At 34.9% G+C, this 18,444-nt stretch overlaps 1 protein-coding gene across 1 annotated transcript in view; it reads right to left on the bottom strand.

Annotated features, from left to right (window-relative positions):
• Positions 1-18,444, bottom strand: part of RYR2 (ryanodine receptor 2) — a 437,742-nt gene that overhangs the window by 112,486 nt on the left and 306,812 nt on the right. The window contains exons 51-59 of the mRNA XM_072857729.1: positions 17,955-18,175; positions 16,546-16,636; positions 13,165-13,305; positions 12,178-12,341; positions 9,797-9,875; positions 9,052-9,141; positions 7,776-7,913; positions 5,450-5,527; positions 2,261-2,336 (exon numbers count right to left, since the gene is read on the bottom strand). Of these exons, the coding sequence (XP_072713830.1) occupies positions 2,261-2,336; positions 5,450-5,527; positions 7,776-7,913; positions 9,052-9,141; positions 9,797-9,875; positions 12,178-12,341; positions 13,165-13,305; positions 16,546-16,636; positions 17,955-18,175 (1,078 nt within the window). The remainder of the gene's footprint in view (positions 1-2,260; positions 2,337-5,449; positions 5,528-7,775; positions 7,914-9,051; positions 9,142-9,796; positions 9,876-12,177; positions 12,342-13,164; positions 13,306-16,545; positions 16,637-17,954; positions 18,176-18,444) is intronic.

Below are 18,444 nucleotides of genomic sequence, written 5' to 3'. Positions count from 1 at the left end.
ACATATACAAACGGAGTCCTGCTTTTAAACATTCTGACGACAGCAAAAAGGGTTCATGGAGTTTAGCAAGATATACACACATCTAAAAATATATGAAAGTGATACAGTTCTACTTTATAGTAATAAATTAAAGACAGAAAATTAGAGTACATTATTCAAATGTGGTTCAGACAACTGTCCAATCTGATCAAAAGAATGCTGCCAAAACAGAGAGGTAAACAGAATAAACTTCATTTGTATTGCTTACAAATAGCTGATATATTGATACCTCTCTGAATGTAGATAGTTAATTTGGCAGGAAAATAAAGTTGCTATTATTAATATAAATATCTGCAAAAAAAGCAACATTCTTAGGATTTCACCTTGTAAAATCACCATCATATAGCAGAACACAATAAATTCCTATGATAATTGCTACGAAACCCCAGGAAATTGTAAGGGTAATGATCAGACTTATCTCAGACAAAATACTACAGCAAGTCTCTAGTAATAATATTAAAAAAAAGGAACAAATTCCCTCTAGAAAATATTGGAGACAAGTCCTTAGGTGATTTTGTAAGCCACATATTCTAAAATTTTCCATTAGTCCTGCCTGAATCTGTTTAAGTATATGCAAAATGGTAACCTAGTGGGCAAGTCTGGTTTTTTTTGGTTGTTTGTTTGGTTTGGGGTTTTTTAGGAAGTACAGCCTTTAACATTGGGATGATTGGGTTTTATTCTATTATCATAAATGTTATCTAATCCCACCTTATTACAGCTGAAGACAGACATGCAAAAATGCATATAAGCATAGTACACTTCCATGCCCTATCTACAGAAGTCATTAAGACTATAATAGATCATTCAATTACAATTAATACACTCAGAGTGTTCAGTGAAGAGCAATGGCACTTGCAATTTTCAGATGGCTAACATACTTGTGTATGTGAAAAGTCGTAAATGAAAATAGGGGCATTCTGTATCTGAAATCCACACTACTGTTCTGTTCTTTACACACGTATAAAAGAAAAATTTCACTACTAGTGTAGGTATATACTGGAGGAAAAACCCCACACTCTTGAGGCCCAGGTTTTGCTCAGCTGACAAATATATCTACTTTTCACATAAAGAAACTCTCCATCAGAAGCCTCTCCTTCATTCACTATAGCCACCTCTAGCCTTCTCAATACTATGCTCCTTTGCACAACTCTGCAAATACTAACAGTGTTCTCATTGAAGTGCTGCTCAGAGGCAAAAACCTGCTTTCAAAGCTGCCAAATGCAGTAGATCCATTTAAATATCTAGACTTCCTGTAGCCTACGATTTCCTGGACTTAGCCCATCCTGTTACTACTTACCCTGAAGAAAGTTTTTTAAAAAAAAGGATATAAAAATTAAAATAAAAGCTGTATTAAGCAGAAATGTAACGAAAGGCATGGAAATTCATAGTGATTTATCAAAGGCACCTCCAGATGGAACTTTTTCATAAAACCTTAACTACTGTGCCTTTGCTGGAAGCTTGCAACTGATAAAAAAGCAAGCATACAATTAAAAAAAAAAAAAAAAAAAGGCCAAGTTTGGTCCATACAATTAGACTTGACACCTTCGGATAAGACAAAACCCTAGCTTCAGTCATTTGCAAATGAGAACTTGCTCTTTCTCCAAATATTGTTTCCTCCATGTGCAAATATAATGTTATCTGCAGAAAAAAAATTTAGCTTTAACACAAATAAAGAAATTATTTTAACACAGAGGAAAAACAGTAAGTTACACAATACATGACAAAATTTGTTATTTAGGTAAGCAGAGATCATGGAGCACATGCAATTTTTATGTGCAGTCAAGAATCTGCTCTAGGTTTATCCACTTTTCAATTCAATACATGCAGTTCTTAGTAAACACCCTTTTAGATCTACCTGCAATAAAAGAAGTAATTCAAATGAAATCAGAGCCCACTGGGCAATAGTCTAAAAGATTAATGCTAGAAGGAAAATTTATTAATGTAGCTTAAATTTATTTACAAGCTCTGACTTCTCTTCCTTTGATATATTTGAATCAGTAAACTACTTCAACAGGAACTGTTACACTTAGTACTATAAAAACTTCCAGGCAATAAAAATCACAAAATATTTAATTAAGAATAGATACTTCGTTGTTTCTTCTTTGTCAATTTAAATTTGCTGTTCCTTTTTTTTTTTTTCCACAATCTGTTTTCTCAAATACATGACCTTAGCTAATCATAAAGAACCTAAAATACTGTAAATACCTATAGTTAATATTACCTTTTGCTTCAAGCTCCATTTTCTTTTTCTTTGCCCATATGTTATGGTAGTTTTCGGCCATCATCTCAGCCATAGCCTTAGGAAAATGGAGAGCTTAGTGATATGTGTTGCAATGGTTAACCCCCAAGAAGGACAATTTTCTGGTTGATATTAAATAACAAGTTTTGTTCTCTGGGAAGTTCAATACAATTTCACTGTAATGGTTCACTGAAAACAAGAGTTTTTATTGAAAAATTATGATACAGAATTTGGGTAGGATGGGTATATGTATAGGAACTAGGAACCTGGTGCTGAAGAGAAAACTGTTAATACAAAAAAGGAAGAACCACAAAGAGGAGTACAGTCTGGAAAGAGTACTGGGTGTCAGATGGGGACTTGATTCTCGGAACAATGCCAGCAAGAACCCCCTGAAGGCTCTGATAAGGGAAACAAAGAACAGCAAGCCAGAGGACTGAATCAAGATTGTTCCTGCTGGCAGCGACAGACTGACTATAAACCCATGGATATAGCCTGGTTGAGGTGGATACTGATTTGTGTGAGCACACTGTTAAAAGCACCAACCATTTTACCAGGGACTCCATAGATGCAGCCACAGTTTTTTATTCAGCATGAAATTCTCCTCCAGTGTGCACAACAGATAAGTAAATCCTTCCTATAAAACAAACTCAGAGTGGTAAACTAGAAGCTAGACCCCAAACTAAGCAAAACACAGACAAGCTCTCCAGTCTCTACTAGTAGGAACTACTATTTCAACATGAAACAACTTTTTAAACCCACCTCTCCTGTCCTCCTGATTGTATACCCTCTAGTTGTACACAGTGGTGGAATTTTCTGTAGATTTCACTTTTCATTTCTTTCATGGGCCTACAGAAACATTCTTCTCATCTTCAATAAGGGTTTTGAGTAACAAGGATTTCTGAATACCAACTTCTTTATTTGGGAGAATATTCATTAATTCATATAACAACCTGGAACATTTTGGCCATATCTTGTTTGTCTGTAGGATAATTTGTTTCATAAACTTTTCTCCAGTGGATACATTATTACATATATCTCCCCTGTACGGTAGATGCCTTCTATCATGCCCACTCTGGTCCTGGTGCTTTGATGATCCAGATTAGGACCTTGGAAGAATGTGGTGTAGTCTGGGTTTTCGTTCCTTGGAAAGCAGGGTGCTATAAAGATGGTCTCAGAGCAGGACCTAGCTACTCATGGAGCCAGGATGTAACCAAGCAACGAACTTAAGACCAAAATGAGAAGTATCTCCCAGCCTTACAGTTTTAGACATGGTCATGATCCCTGCTAACACAGTATATGCACAGGATGATGTAAACACTAAATAGCACCAATTCTTATGTACCGGTTAAAAACAAACAAACAAACAAACAACTTTGTTCAAAACAACTAACTTTTCCCAGCAATTTAAAACAAGGTTGAAGAATCTAAACCTGAACTCCAACTTTAAAGATATTAAACATTAAAAAAAAGTTCAAAATTACATGCAGTTCATGTTTAAAACTAATATCTCATTAATACCTAACATGTTTGGATATTTCCTGAATTACAGTATAAGGACAATTAATACCTGAAATTGCATTTTAATTAAATTTGCTTAGCTTTTAAATAACAGATTTTGAAGCTGGTTTCAAAGACGACCTCTCTTCATAATTAAGGATAAATGAATCCCAAAGCCAACCAGCTCTGCTTTATAGCTGAGAGCTACAAAGGAAATAACATTAATGACAAATGTTAAAGGGTGTAGCATAAAAGAGTAAACAAGGGAGATATAGAAGTTCTCATGCCATTTCTTTTGTGTTTTGTGACAGGATGGTTACTTTTCTTTGGGTTTGGTTTACCATATCACAATACTATGATGATGTTCACGTCAAGAGTCGTTTCATGAGCATTAAACAAAGTCTGCACAGTTTTTTGACTACACTGAGTCTATACAAATGTTAAGTGATGTAGACATGTAGATATGGTGCTTCGGGACATGGTTTAGTGGTAGACTTGGCAGTGCTAGGTTAATGGTTGGACTTGATGATCTTAAAGGTCTTTTCCAACCTAGATGACTCTATGAGTCTATGATTCTATGTAATTATAATGAAGCTGTTCCATCAGTTTAAGATGTGAGTGTAATGACAGAAGTAGTGTTAGTCAATTATCAATTTTATTAACTCTTTGGAATGATCAGCAATCTACTGAATGTTTTAACTGAAGTATGGGAGTTAATTGGCAGCAAATTCTTATTATCGTAAAGCTACTCAGCAACCTACAATGGTTAGAAATATAAAACTGGAAACTACAAAATAGGAATCAAGGAGGGGAAATCCAGTGTGAGAATTTGATCAGAGGCACAGTATAGTATATACTGTACAGTTAGCCAATTACTTTATTACTGCTGCTTGTTTCACTGCACCATGACAGAGCTCAGTATGGGCAAACTTAACCCTGTGTTTCAGGAGTTTTTTGTAGCCAGCTTTGAACGCCATGTTGCCATCACTAGACTGGTACAAACACTCATGCTAACTAATTTAAAACTATCTAGTGTATGTCTACATAATATTGTAACTATACTCACCATAAATGAGTAGACTATAAAAACTAACACCATACTCCATCAAACACCATGAAAAAACCCTAACTTTCTAAAGACAGAAACATCATTTGTTTATCAACTAAAAAATATTGTTCCAAATAACAGCAATCTACTGATAGATCTGTCAAAATCCTACCCCCAACTTCTTCATTCCCTATTCTCATAATATTTGTTGTTACAATGTTTCCTGATTCTTATTTCATCAGTTTGGAAAAAAGAGCAATGACAAAATGTTTTGGGAAGATGGTGGAGAAATTAATGATAAACAGAAAAAAGCAGATGCTGCAAGCTCCTCTAAACAGGATTCTCTTCAAAACAACAGATGTTTGCAAAGATAGCTGGGAAAATCAATGCAGGACTAAAATAAACTTTGAAGCTTTTCAACATGAACCATGTCTTTTAAAACAACAGAGGATCAAAGGGCAATGCTGAAAAAGACCAAAAAAAACACAACCCAAAAAAAAGCCCCACCAAAATCAAAGCATATCAAAGAAAGTAACGTAAGGCACCAAATTTGTTTAAAATAAACTAGCAGAAAAGAAAAAATTAAATTGTAAAAAAAGGGTAGGCATATTAAGTTTCTGACTTACATGTAAGTCTCTGGAGAGGGTGACATTGCTCATGTCAATTGCTCGAGGAGTATAACCATGGGCTGTATCTACGGAGATCTGAATAACAAACATGCAAAACTATAGAGTTATACAAGCATTTGATATGAAGAAGTTAATATTAACAAGATACTGAAAGCAAGGAAAGAACTTAAGGCAAAAGTCACTTGTATATTTCTAGAGAGCAAAAGGATCCTACATAGCCCAACTGAAAATACATGAAGGGTGGTAAACTTAAGTGAGATTTAGGCAAAGGTCTACATATTTTGTTCCCAAAGACAGACAGCCATCAGACACAAATATCCCTCATTCAAATGCAAATTTCACTTGAACTCATTTAAGATTTGAACTCATTGTGGATAATGCTGTACTAAAGTTATGATTAAATCTCTGCATTCTTTAGAGATTATTTTTTCTCAGCAGGCGAAATCTCAGACAGTCTAGTTTAAGGTGAATTCAGGCAAAAATCAAACTTTGAATTTGGCTTTTCAATCCTATTTCTACATGTAGGAATGGAATCTGCTAAATACATATCTTTTCCCTTCTGACCCTCCTCCCCACTCAGAAAATAGCACCATTTTGTAATTCTTTCTTTCTACTGCCTAAATTTGTCACAGGTTTGCTTGTTACATTGACACAAATATTCAAAGAAGGATAAACAATGACAGAGATTCCCTGGATGGCAAGCCACTGATGCAAGAAATGTGGCTAGAAAAGGGGCATTGCTGGGCTTTCCTCTATGGATTCTGCTGTAACAGGTACACATCCCCCACAGGTACGTTCTCCTGTAGGAAGAACAGTGACCAGAATTTTGTTCCTATGTCTGATATAATTTTCATATGCCTGTATATGAGTATGTACAAGGCCTAGAAGTTCAAAGGCCTCCTTTCAAAAGGCAGGTATTTTTAATAGAGAATAACACAAAGGACATACAAGCAGCACACAGTAAATAAATACAGATAAAGTATTGTTTTCTAAAGCAAACAATGCAAGCATTGTTACATTAACATGAAGATACTGATTAAATATACTGAAAATTTCTCAGCTGAACACAGGAAAATGCTATTTTGTGTGTGTGTGTGATGACAGCACAACACGTTTTAAACACTGGATGAGTATTAATATGATAGTGTACTCTGAAATACAGAAATATTTTAGGCTTCAGAAACTCTTCTAGAAAGTTCTGTAATTTCATTATAGTAAGGGAAGACTAACCTAGCTACAAAAGCTGTTTTCATATGTTGACATAATTTGAATCTCAACTGTAAAGCTATTCATTCTAATGAGCTCCTTATGCTTAAAGTATATACAAATATCTCTGTCAATATAGTCTTTGGGGCTGGTATTATAAACACCCAAAAGTCGGGAAATTTGGAATTCAAGAATTTTGGAAGGCTATTATAGCGTGCAAACTATAAGGTGTAGTTTAGCCGAAGTGCTAAATCAAATCACTTGATATACACTTTCTAGTGTCTATAGAGAGCGGAGAGGCAGGTTCAACTGCTCATTTTTCACAGGCATATCACCGCTCACACATGTAAATAGTGCAGAGCTGAGTGGAGAGAAGAGGGAAAGATTTTTCCCCATTTTACTTCCCCCATTGGTTTGGCTCCATGGGTGTCTGTGCGAATGAGAGAGAAAGAGATTTTCTACCCTCCCCAGTTTAATTGCAAAGTATATGGAGCTCTAAAAGAATACAGTGCCAGTATTTCTCCATTTTATCCTTGCAGCATATTGATTTAAGAAGGCTATTCTAAAGGAAAAAAAAAAAACTATCTATCTTTACCATTTTCAGAATTTTGGCTGTCTATAGATGTAAACTTTATGCTGCATTAACAGTGATGCTTGTATTAATTTTCCTTAAAAAAAAGAAATAAAAATAATTTTTATACGTACCTTTATTTATTTTTTTACACGCTTAAAGGCATCCATAGCCACCAAATTCCAAAAAATAGCAGACTAAAATCATATTAATACTCACTATTAATGCATAATCACCTACTGATGTAAATAATTCCCCTAAATAATATAGTTAACCTTAAATCAAGTGAACAAATACATTCCTATTTCAGTTTTGTTCATTTTTTTTGAAAATGTTTATTAACATATTACTTTGGAACAGGGAAAGAAAGTTCCAGCTTCAGTGAATAGAAATCCAAACCAATCTTCAGAGTTGTACAACTCCTTGTGAAAAACTCTTTCACATATTTTTATGCTACAGGTTTATTTCATCGTTTGTAAAATCAAGGATTGGAGAGTAGGTTTTGCATGCCTTTTTTTAAAATAAGTTTTTAATAAAATGGCTCACTTGACTGGTTTGAGATATGCGACGCGTCCGATTATACAGCGCCATGGAATCTCCTTCCCGTGTTCTTTCAATTCGCCATCCCCATGCCAGCATAGTTTTTAGTGATTCTTTGATTGGCCATCGATAAATTTCTTTCTCCTAGAAGGATGCACATGCAATAATTGCCTTGTTTATTATGTAGCTGTACAGAGCAAAAAATAACTATTGGGCTTTTGCCCGGTTATACTGAGATGCAAAGAAATATATTGCAGTCAGCCCTTATGGCCCAGGGATACTGCAAAGAAGCAAATAAATCATATAAGATATTAAAAAGTTTATTTATCATATCAGAGGTGGGCAGAAGAATTCTGGCCCTGCAGGAATCTGACGATCACAGGAATAACTGTGTTAATGGCGTGCTCAGATATGAACTCAAAGGTGGAGAGTAATTATCAGGAGTAATGCAGTGTTTTGTCTGCTACATGAAACAAAAAGATATAATCACAGAATCATAAAAAAAGTCTGTGTTGGAATGGACCTCTGGACATCATTTGGCTCAACCTTCTCTTGAGGTCAGATGAGATAACCTAATCTTGATAACCATCGATACCCCAATTTAGGTTATCTAGGGCTTGCCATGTCATGCCTTGAATAATTGCAATGCAGGTGATTTCACCACTTCTCTGGACAACCTATTTAAATGTTTAAGTTGCCAAGATAAGGATTTCCAGAAAGCATTTCTGCTGAAGCAACTTACACCCATCACCGCTTGTCCTGTCACTGTGCATCCCTGTGAAGAGAACACATCCATCTTCTCTATAACTAGCATTTAGGTAGTGGGAAACTGAGATTATATCCCTGTCAGCTTTCTCTTCTTTAAGCTGAACAAACCCCATTCCTTCAGCCTCGTTTCATTTATCAAGTTCTCCAGCCTTCTAATCATCTTTGTGGCCCTCTGCTGGAGACCAGACAAAGCCTAAACCTAAGTCTTCACTAAGCAAGTAGGCATTCCTGTATGACCTTACTGTAAAAATATACTGGCAATATGACACTTCAGTTTCACCATAAGTTATGCCATGTAAATTCATCCATGAGAGAAAATAGGTTGTGTGGCCTATTTATTGTACAATAAAACCCTTCTATCTCTTTTTGAGATTTTGAGGAAGGCAACAATCACACATTAGCTGACGTACTCTAAATAAATTTTTAAAAAGTGATGTAAAGACAAGGTGGTGTTTTCACAGTGAATGAAGCAATCTTTCAATCACCCTGGATCAAGAATGAACAAATTCCTTACCTTTTCAGATAGTAACTTATATTGTTTCATTAATGGTTGCACTTTTGCAGATTCAGAATAAGTTTCACCATATGTCCATCCATTGGCAAACTGAAAACAGTAATAATAAGAGAGGAAAAAATGGGGAAAAGCAAAAAATTATGAAAAATCCCATTTTTATTGGTACAAAGGAACTGAACAATGCTTCTGCAGAGCTGTTTTCTCAAAATTTCCTTTCTACTATTTTCTCAACATTTTCTCAACCAACATTTATACTATCTACACATAATGAAATGAATTATGTAGCATGCCATCTTTTTGAAAATTAATGATTACACAAAGCTAACATTTCAATCCATTTTTCTTCTAAATATTTATACAGAGCAGAATACTGTGCTATAGTTGAGGAACTGTTTTTAATACTGGACACACAAACTGCATAAAGGAATAAAAACCCTAAAGAGTTTTTTTTTGTTAAAAAAATTGAAATTTCAAGTCAATAAAACTCTTAAACAATTAGCAAGTATATTTACTCAATACTCAACAATAAAAATAATGAAATAAGGAAACACTATCTTGAAATACTCATGTGCACTTACAGAACTTTTCCCTCAAATGCATTTCAAGAAAATATAGGTTTATATCTTACCTACGTACCAACTTGTAGCATTATGAAAAATAATAATATTCAGAGTAAAATATTTTAAAGATGAAATGGATTCAAATACAAATTCTGATTTTGCTTTAACAGGAATATAGATTTTACCTTTTCCATAGACCATTTGTCATGAGAGTGTTCTGCATATTTGTTAATGAAATATTCTAGCTTTTCAGGGATTGTAATGCTGAAAGTGAAGAGAAAAATAGCCATTATATCACACATGCTAAAATGTGAATGCTTTTGTTTTGAAGAAAACTTTTGAATAAATAATTAGTACTGCATATATCCATTCAAAGCATCTTACTGTGCTCTGCTTCCTCACATAGAGTTTGTTCCAAGCCCCAGTTAAATCAAGGAAAAGATCTGAGTTATTTAATGGGCACTGAATGAGAACCACAGCTGTTGTAGGAATTTTACTTCTGTGACACACATGTGCAGGGAAAAAGCAATAATGATACTGAGCGAGCACTCATGCTTTTTGTCATATATTTCTATCATTAACATTCATTTTCATAAGATTAAATATGTAACTATGACCCATAGTTTCAGAAATACAGTGGTTACTTATTGCACGTGTCCATTATAAACTGTGTGCTAACAGTCCTTCTTGAAACACATCATCTATTTTATATTCCTATAAATTTCATTATATGCGTGAAGCACTATAACTTATGACAACTCAAAAGTTATATGCTCAAGGCTTTATTTTCCAACATCCCAGTGAATATTAAAAATATTAAAATCGTTATTAAAAATAGCAAAACCCACAAATAAATACACTAGCCCTTCAACAGGTGTACAAGACAGTGCAGAAGTTAAGGTTTCTTAAGCAGTAAAAGAAAAGCAGCTATCCTTAATTGTCAAACAAGCACTAGAGACAGAATCCTCTTCCAAAAATAATTTATCAAATATCAGTGGTTTTCTGCATCTGCATTCCTACAAATGAAAGGGAATAATTGCTTCTTGATCACTTATGAAATAGCAAAATCTTTCCTCCTAAGACAAAGAATTTTGGCAGCAAAAGTGTTACAGTGCCATCTACTGCAAAGTAGAAGAGTCTGGGTTTTAATCTTCAGTCATAGGGTGGGAAAAAGCAGAAATGTAAAACAAAATTATGTCAGAGTAACAGTTTGCAAGAGCCTAACCACACACAAAGGTCAGAAAATATTCATCCAGCACAGTCATCAGGTTTTTTTATTGTTTGGAAGCGTGTACCAGGGGAACTGTACTAATGGTATAAAAATTTGAGTAATTTCAGAAATGCAATAAATTGACAAGTACTATAAGGTCATATTATCTACAGCCTCATATAAATAGGTCTAGGACTAGTAAGCAATGTGATGCAGGATTTGCATGTTAAAATATAGGATAGGTTGGAAGTGACACTGATAAAAGTAGTGCCTTCTTTGTCTTGAATCATCACAGAACTGCTGACTCCTATGGCAATGAGGTGACTGATGATTTAGGTAATGTTAAGTAACATTTTCTGAGTTTTTCAAATATATTCTGGCTATTTACAATTTTCCTCTGAAATGACACCAGATAAAGTCATCTTCGATTAGCTAAATGACAGTATAATATCCTTACTAAATTTTGTTAAATCTTCATATATCTGAAATACATCTTAGGCAAACGAATTTTAATGGTCACTGATGTGATTTCTATATTCCAGTCTAGATTATGGCTTTTATTACCATATTTTGATGTGCGTACACGTACAAGCATGCTGTAACAAAGGTATCAATCTACTGACGGCATTCCGTGTTCTGAATGTTAACATAGACAGAAAGCTCACAAAGGCAATTGAAGCAAATGTCTTACAAGTGGCATTTTTCAAGATATAGTGCATAACCACACTGCTGTAAGACTATTCTGTAAAATGGAGAATGGGGCGTTGGCTGTAGTCAAAAATCAGCACAAAAATACCATTCAGATATGTGTTTTGTCTGGCTAATGTACTCAAAAGAGCATGGTCAGAGTCTGACCGCCTAGAGCAAATGAAGATCTTCCTGCCCAATTCCCCATTATTCATAGTAAAAAGAGATTATGAGAATGCATGATCATCATCATTTTCTGTAGGTACACTGTCATTCACACACACTGGAATTAGCATCTTGGCACATGTTAATAATTACAGGGATGATGTAGACTAGTCTACTTTTTCTGTTCCTTAAAACATGCAGATTTGTTTGCAGCAGACATACAAAGGTAACTGGACAGTTCTATCTTCAGGCTGAAAATGCATTAAAAATGTTCTAGGCTGACCAAGCAATTAGTTATGTAACTGGATATTTATTGCTTTATATGATTTAAAATAAATACATAAATAAAAAATAAAAATATAAAGTTAAGGTCTCCATTTTATCTAGAAGATAAGCATTCAGAAGAGAATAAAAGCTGTAAGTTCACATCATACCCAACAACGGACTCCACCCCTCTTTTACACATTCATGATAAAAAGTAGTTGCAACAAAATAATTCCTTACTTTGATGTATCAACAGGTTGAGGATTAAAGTTCCCATCTGAATCCATTGAAGACTGTTTTTCCATCATATTGACATAATTTGATTCCATATAGTCTGGAGGTAAGGCCCCTGCAACTGCACTCAAACAAGGCAAAGCCAATTTGAACAGTTCTTGTTCATACTTCTGTGGAACACACAGGGGATAGAAAGTGAGTAAGTAGTGAAGGGAAGCTATCAACATCACTGCTGAAACTGATATAGCTATATGTGAAACCAAGTAGTCACAGAACGGCTTTCTTACTCAGTGTGAAATTGAATTTTTGCTGAAAATAAAGGAAACTGACTGTCCAAAGCATATTATACACTATAGATAAAGCTAGGATCAGGCCTTGCTCTTGCTAAGTAAATGGGAAAAGTATTGACTTCCCTGGGAGCAATGCTAGGCATTTTTCAGATGTCTGGGAAGAGAACATAGCACAGGAATATGCATAGCATTTCTAAATACTTAGATTTGAAATGAAACTCATGAAATTTTAAGCAGGTTGGTTAAAAATACTCACAGAATGAACAATAAATACATACCAATATGTATTATTAAACTTTTGTCCAACAAAGAATTAATTCAAGGGTGATGAAACTACAACTACTAAGCAAAGGACTATGCTCTTAGTTTAAGGAAGGATAGCGTGAGGTAGAAAAGTGCAGCTTTCAGTCACCTGCAGATGCTTGAATTTGCTTTTAGGGCTCTGAGGTGTAGTTGTTCTGTACAGATACACCTCAAGATTACTTCATTAGCTATATAATTTTTTTTAATGAGCAGACAAAATGGTATACCTATGTTAAAGCAGAAGCTGTAAGAGGAAGATTTAAATTTACTAAAGCCACTATTTTTCCCTTTCAAGTGGATAATACAGTGTTGATAAAAGCTGGGTAAAAATGGCAGAGTAAAGAAAAAAGGTTACACAGTAAGGCTTTTACAGTAGTAGATGGATATTAAAATTAATTACCTTTTGAGACAAAGCATCAAAAATACCCCAGAACAACTTCCTGGATAAATGAAGTTCTTCTTCTGATGCAGCACCAAAGTTACCCCATCCACCTGGCAAACAATAATACTTCCAGCATCTTTCATAATGATTTGTCAGCAACTAAAACAGAACATATTTTGAAAGCAAATAAAATATAACTGTTGATGTTCTTCCATTCTGGCACTCGACCATTACACAGACACTGCCAGAAAAATTTCTAACTTTTAGCAAGAAGCCATGTTGTGCATCTATCTATTCTTTAAATCATTGGTGGATATACACACAGAATGAGCAGTTCTTTCTTTTAACATTAGTGGCATATGCAAAAAGCGCATGACAGAGGATGATTTTTCCCCAACACCACAAGAACTCTGACAGCTCAGCTGAAGACAAGAATTCACCTCCATCTGTGTGCCACTACTCCAAGCACTGCTGCTTGTTGGGTAAGATAGTAGAACCATGATTTCACCTAGTTCCCAATTATTATTTACATGTCTGAGAGCTATTCAACAGTAACTCCCAGTGTGACTCATCTCTTCTGTGGGTTGTAAAACCTGCTATCAGTCTACCCTCCTGCCCTCTATCACAATTGGCAGAGGAGCTTTATCTCTCTCCCTCTCTTTCATTAAATAAGTATTTCAGGGATACTTTCTTCTTAAGTGGTTACAAGATCCCAGATTACCAGGGATTCAAATGGTGCAAGGACCTGCTACTGGGTATTTGCCAAACTAAAACATCACAAATTTTGCTCTTAATGTGTCCTCTATGTCCCTGAGTCATAGACAAGAGGAAAAATTAGTTGTACATCTGTCAGTACAGGCAATCCCAAACAAGAAATTTCTGCCAATCATAAACTATGAAAACCTAGTCCTACTCAGGGGCAGATTTCCCTAAGGCACAGAATGATCTTTCTAAAAAATTTAGCTGGAATTTTAATTCAGAGTTTATTTTAACAGTTCCTCAGAGAAAAAGAGAATTGTTTCAACATTGCTTTGCAAAGCATGTTGGCAAAATATTACAAGTCACAGTTAGTAAAGAGCTGACAGGATTCCCTTTTTTCCAGTTGGAACAAATGCCAAGATGGAAAAATGCAGATATTCACAATGTAAATGCACAGAAATAAAGACAGGCATTTAAAAAAAAAAAGAAAGTCCTGATGTGTAGAAGTAAGGATTTTGATAACCAAAAATATAACCTCAATACTATGCAGTTCTGTTATACTTTTCATTGATCGAAGAAAAAAAAAAAAATCCATATAATGCATTTGTTTACCTTCAGATTTAAATAACCTATTATTATCTATTTACTATTTAAATTGTCAGATGATTAAAGAAAAAGAGGAGAAAAGAACTTACATGTGTATATAATGTAAAAAGACAGAAGTTTTATCATTCATATAGAACCACAGGCACCTCAGAAATACAGACTCTAAGAGTCTAAGATATATTTGAAAATGTTTTTTTCAAAATAAATTCCATTACACAATGGCCAGACTTCAGGTTTGCCTTTGGACAACATGTGAGTGCTAATATATATGTACATCTTTTTAAATCTAGCTAAGAGTAAAGGCAGGTTTACTCTTAGAGAAGTCCCTGATGAAGCACTGAATACGATTTAAGAGGAAATAAAAACAAGGCAGCCCTGTTCCAGAAATTTCACACCAAATTATACAGGAAAAGCATCACAGATTTGAATTCACATGCTGCCTAAACTGAGGTAATTTTTAATTGTAGAAGCCAGCAAAGGTATTCACAGTAGATAGCACTCTATTCTGATTTAGCCTTCATGATTTCCTCCTCTCTTCCCATTCAAAATTACATTTTCAGATGCATGATTAACTTGTAGCTGTCTCTTTAGACTACTATAACCTGTTTGCTAGCACAAGCCCATAAGGAATATGCACGGTACTTTCAAATCAGAAACACATTTATAGATATAAGTAGGAGTCCCTTGATAAATCACTGAAAATCAGTTTACCAGTTTATCAGTGAAACCTTTGAAAAGTTTTAGTTCAATCTTCAGATAAAGAGTTCACTTTCCTGAGAAACTCCTATTACTTGTTTAGGTGTCAATGGACAAAATCATTTGCCCATGCTAACACCATGGTTCTCTTCATATCTATATTCTCCCAAAGCCTGACTTGCCAAAAGGATCTAATTATTATTTCCTTCCTGTTCAGTTCAGCAATATGGGAAAGTCACTGCAGTCATGACCCTCAGGATCAAAAAACCTGCTGTCCTAGATGAACAGATCTCAGGGAGCTGAGGTTGCTCCTTCCCCCCAAAAAAACCATAGCCACGCAGGGAGCACCAAGTTACTATTTGGTTTTTGCAGCACATAAAACGTCATAATACATTAGAAAGGTCCCCTTCAGGGCAGTATACTAAATTATCAACTGCTTTTCTCACACATAGGCACTAAAGAACGGCTGCTCCAGCATCTTTAGTTTGATTGAGCACTTCTTGGGGGACACAACAAAATTATGAAGTCCTTGGCAGGGGAAAGACCATGCAGCAGGTCCTGGCTTTGAGACTAATGATTTAAATTCCTCATCTGAGGTCAGAGACCATAATCTGGCTAGCAGAAGCGTGCGTAATTCTGAGGAGTATTTTAGCAAAGAAATCAGATGTAAAATACAATTAATCCTGGTATGTGTCTTTTAAAGTATAAAGAAATATTAACTAAGAAAAGATTAAATATCTCATTCAAAGTTGTGGTGGGAAAGGATTAAAAAGGACTGCTGAAAAACAGCGGCAGGTAAGGTGGGAAATGATACATTTCTTAGAACTGCTGATGAAATCTGAGGAATCTTTAAGGAATGTGTCATCTCAGAAAGGAAAAAACACATTTTTCTTGTGCATTAGGAATCAGAATCAAAAGATATGGAGAAACCTTTGGGGGCTGAAAACAAAATGGAAGATTATTAAAAAACATGTATTGCTTAGATTTCCAACCACAAACCACAGAAAAAGAGTCCGTTTTCCAAGAGCAGGGAAAACCAACACAGAGGGCAGAATTAAGGGTACATACAGACTATCAATTGCTATCTTTCTTTGTGTGCTGGATTCTGCCCCCCTCCCCTAAGGGTTTTTCTATTCTGTTTCCACATGGGCTTAAAAAAAAAGGGAGATAATTAAAGGAGGAGCAAGCATTAGACAGGGACTTCATAATTCCATATGGATGGGTGTAAATTAGACTGAATTCCTACTGAAGCAGCAATTTATCTTTAAGAACTACGGTCTTAGATTATTGCAGAGTGGAGATAAGGTCACAAAGAAGATAGAGAATATTCTCCATGCAAGAATTTTCTGTTGCATTTTGTTACAAGGAATGCTGTTGAATATTAAAATATCCTTTTACCTTGAGAGGCATCTTTGCATGTTCATTTAATAGAGGAACATCAAATACTAATCTTCTCAGCAAATGCTGCATCATGGAAGGCCGCAACTGCCTAAAAGAAGACAAACCATTTCAAAAGGGTGTACCAGCATAGTTTCATGTAAATAATTAATAAATACATTAAAGCAACCTGTCAGTTCTATGCCCTTAAAATTCTTCAAATTCATAAATAGGATTTTGCTTGTGGCACTAAAAAAATGTGTCCAAAAGAAAGCAAACAAGTGCATACCAAAGAAAACCTTCTGAACAAGTTGCAAATCAAATGCTTTAGAGAAGCAGAGAAAATATCTGACCTATAGACAGAGAAAATCAGGGAAAAAAACCCCTGAATTTTGATATTGTGTATTATGATCACCATGCCCATGAGAAAAGACTATAACATTAATTTATTGTAATATATTTCAAAGGCTCTCAAAAATATCCTTGAAACTAATAAAGACATAAGAGCTCTAACTCTTTAGATGTACTAAACAAGACACACAGCAGTGGGCACCAACTGGAAGGACAGAAGAAATAGGTATAGGATGTATGTTAGAATGGCATGGACATTAAACCTTTCCAGATAAATAGAAAACACTGGTCCATTTTATTGGTTCTTATCAAGGTTATATATATATATAAAAAATGGTCGATGCAATATATTTTATAAAGAAATGCTATACAGTACTTTTTTACAGTACTATAATACAAATGTCTCATCATTTCTGAACACATTTTGAACAAAAAAAATTATGGTGAAATAGTCAAAAAACTCTTGTGATTTGAAAGTATAAATGTTGCTAACTTTAATTAGAAGTTGAATTCATAAGTGCCTAGCCTAGTCAACTTCTGATAATTGAGCCTGTAGGCTTATAAAAAAATTGGATAATAATCAACTGTTTTTGAGACTACAAATACCCAGACAAAATTTGTCCTGTAGGTGTCCATAATGAGGTATAACAATACTAGTAATTGATTAGGATTTCAAATGTAACACAACATAAATAAACATATCCATAGAACTGTATAATCTACTGGTCATCAACCATACTGCCAAACTGTACAGCTAAAAGTATTTAAATGGCATATCAGTGTATGCACAATTCCACATTTCCAGAACTTTGTCTTTTTGCAGTACATCCTCTTAGTTAATCACCAAGGTTTTAATTTAAAAAACTCCGTAATAGCAAAATAACTGAGGACTGCATATGAGTGATTAATAGAGTTGCAAACTGAATACAGTGTATATAAAAATATCACAATCACCTGCTAGGAAAAAAAAGAAAATCTTAATTATGCTACTGGTGGCATAGTTCTGCATTCCTGTATTATAAATATCATAGGTTACTTTATCAATTAGCATTCCTGTGAAGCCAGGAGTATTTTCTTACCCACAGATAGACAGCAAACACTCTTCAATAGAATCTCGCTGAGCTTTGGTAAGAGAGCATCCCTTTGAGAGTCTGTACACAGTATGTAATAAGGAATCGATGAGGGAAGCGTGGTGCTCTGTGCCAGCAAAAAGAGGAGCGCATCTGGTCAACAGAGGCAAGACTGCTGTGCAAAGGTATCGATTCAGAGCCAAAGCCATATCCGTAGCACTTAAAGCTGCCTATGAATTAAATAGGACAGAAATTAGATTTGTCCCAACAATGTTGTTACAAATGAAAATAACTTCTTGTTTGTTTTTCTTTTGTAGTAGTTATAAAGACGGAAATTTCCAAAACACACAAAGGAGGATTTGATACCTACTGGAAGCTGCATGCCTAGCTTCTTCTCCTGCTTCTAAAGTCTCACAGACGGCTTTTCTTTTGTTTTGTTTTTAATGAACGAAAACATAAACACTAAAGGTAGCCATTCAAAAACTAAACAATTTTCAAG

This window comes from Ciconia boyciana, chromosome 3 (assembly GCF_034638445.1).
Source record: "Ciconia boyciana chromosome 3, ASM3463844v1, whole genome shotgun sequence".
Lineage (NCBI taxonomy): Eukaryota > Metazoa > Chordata > Aves > Ciconiiformes > Ciconiidae > Ciconia > Ciconia boyciana.
Note: the sequence above shows the minus strand (reverse complement) of the source record. Positions and strands in the feature narration are given on the sequence as shown.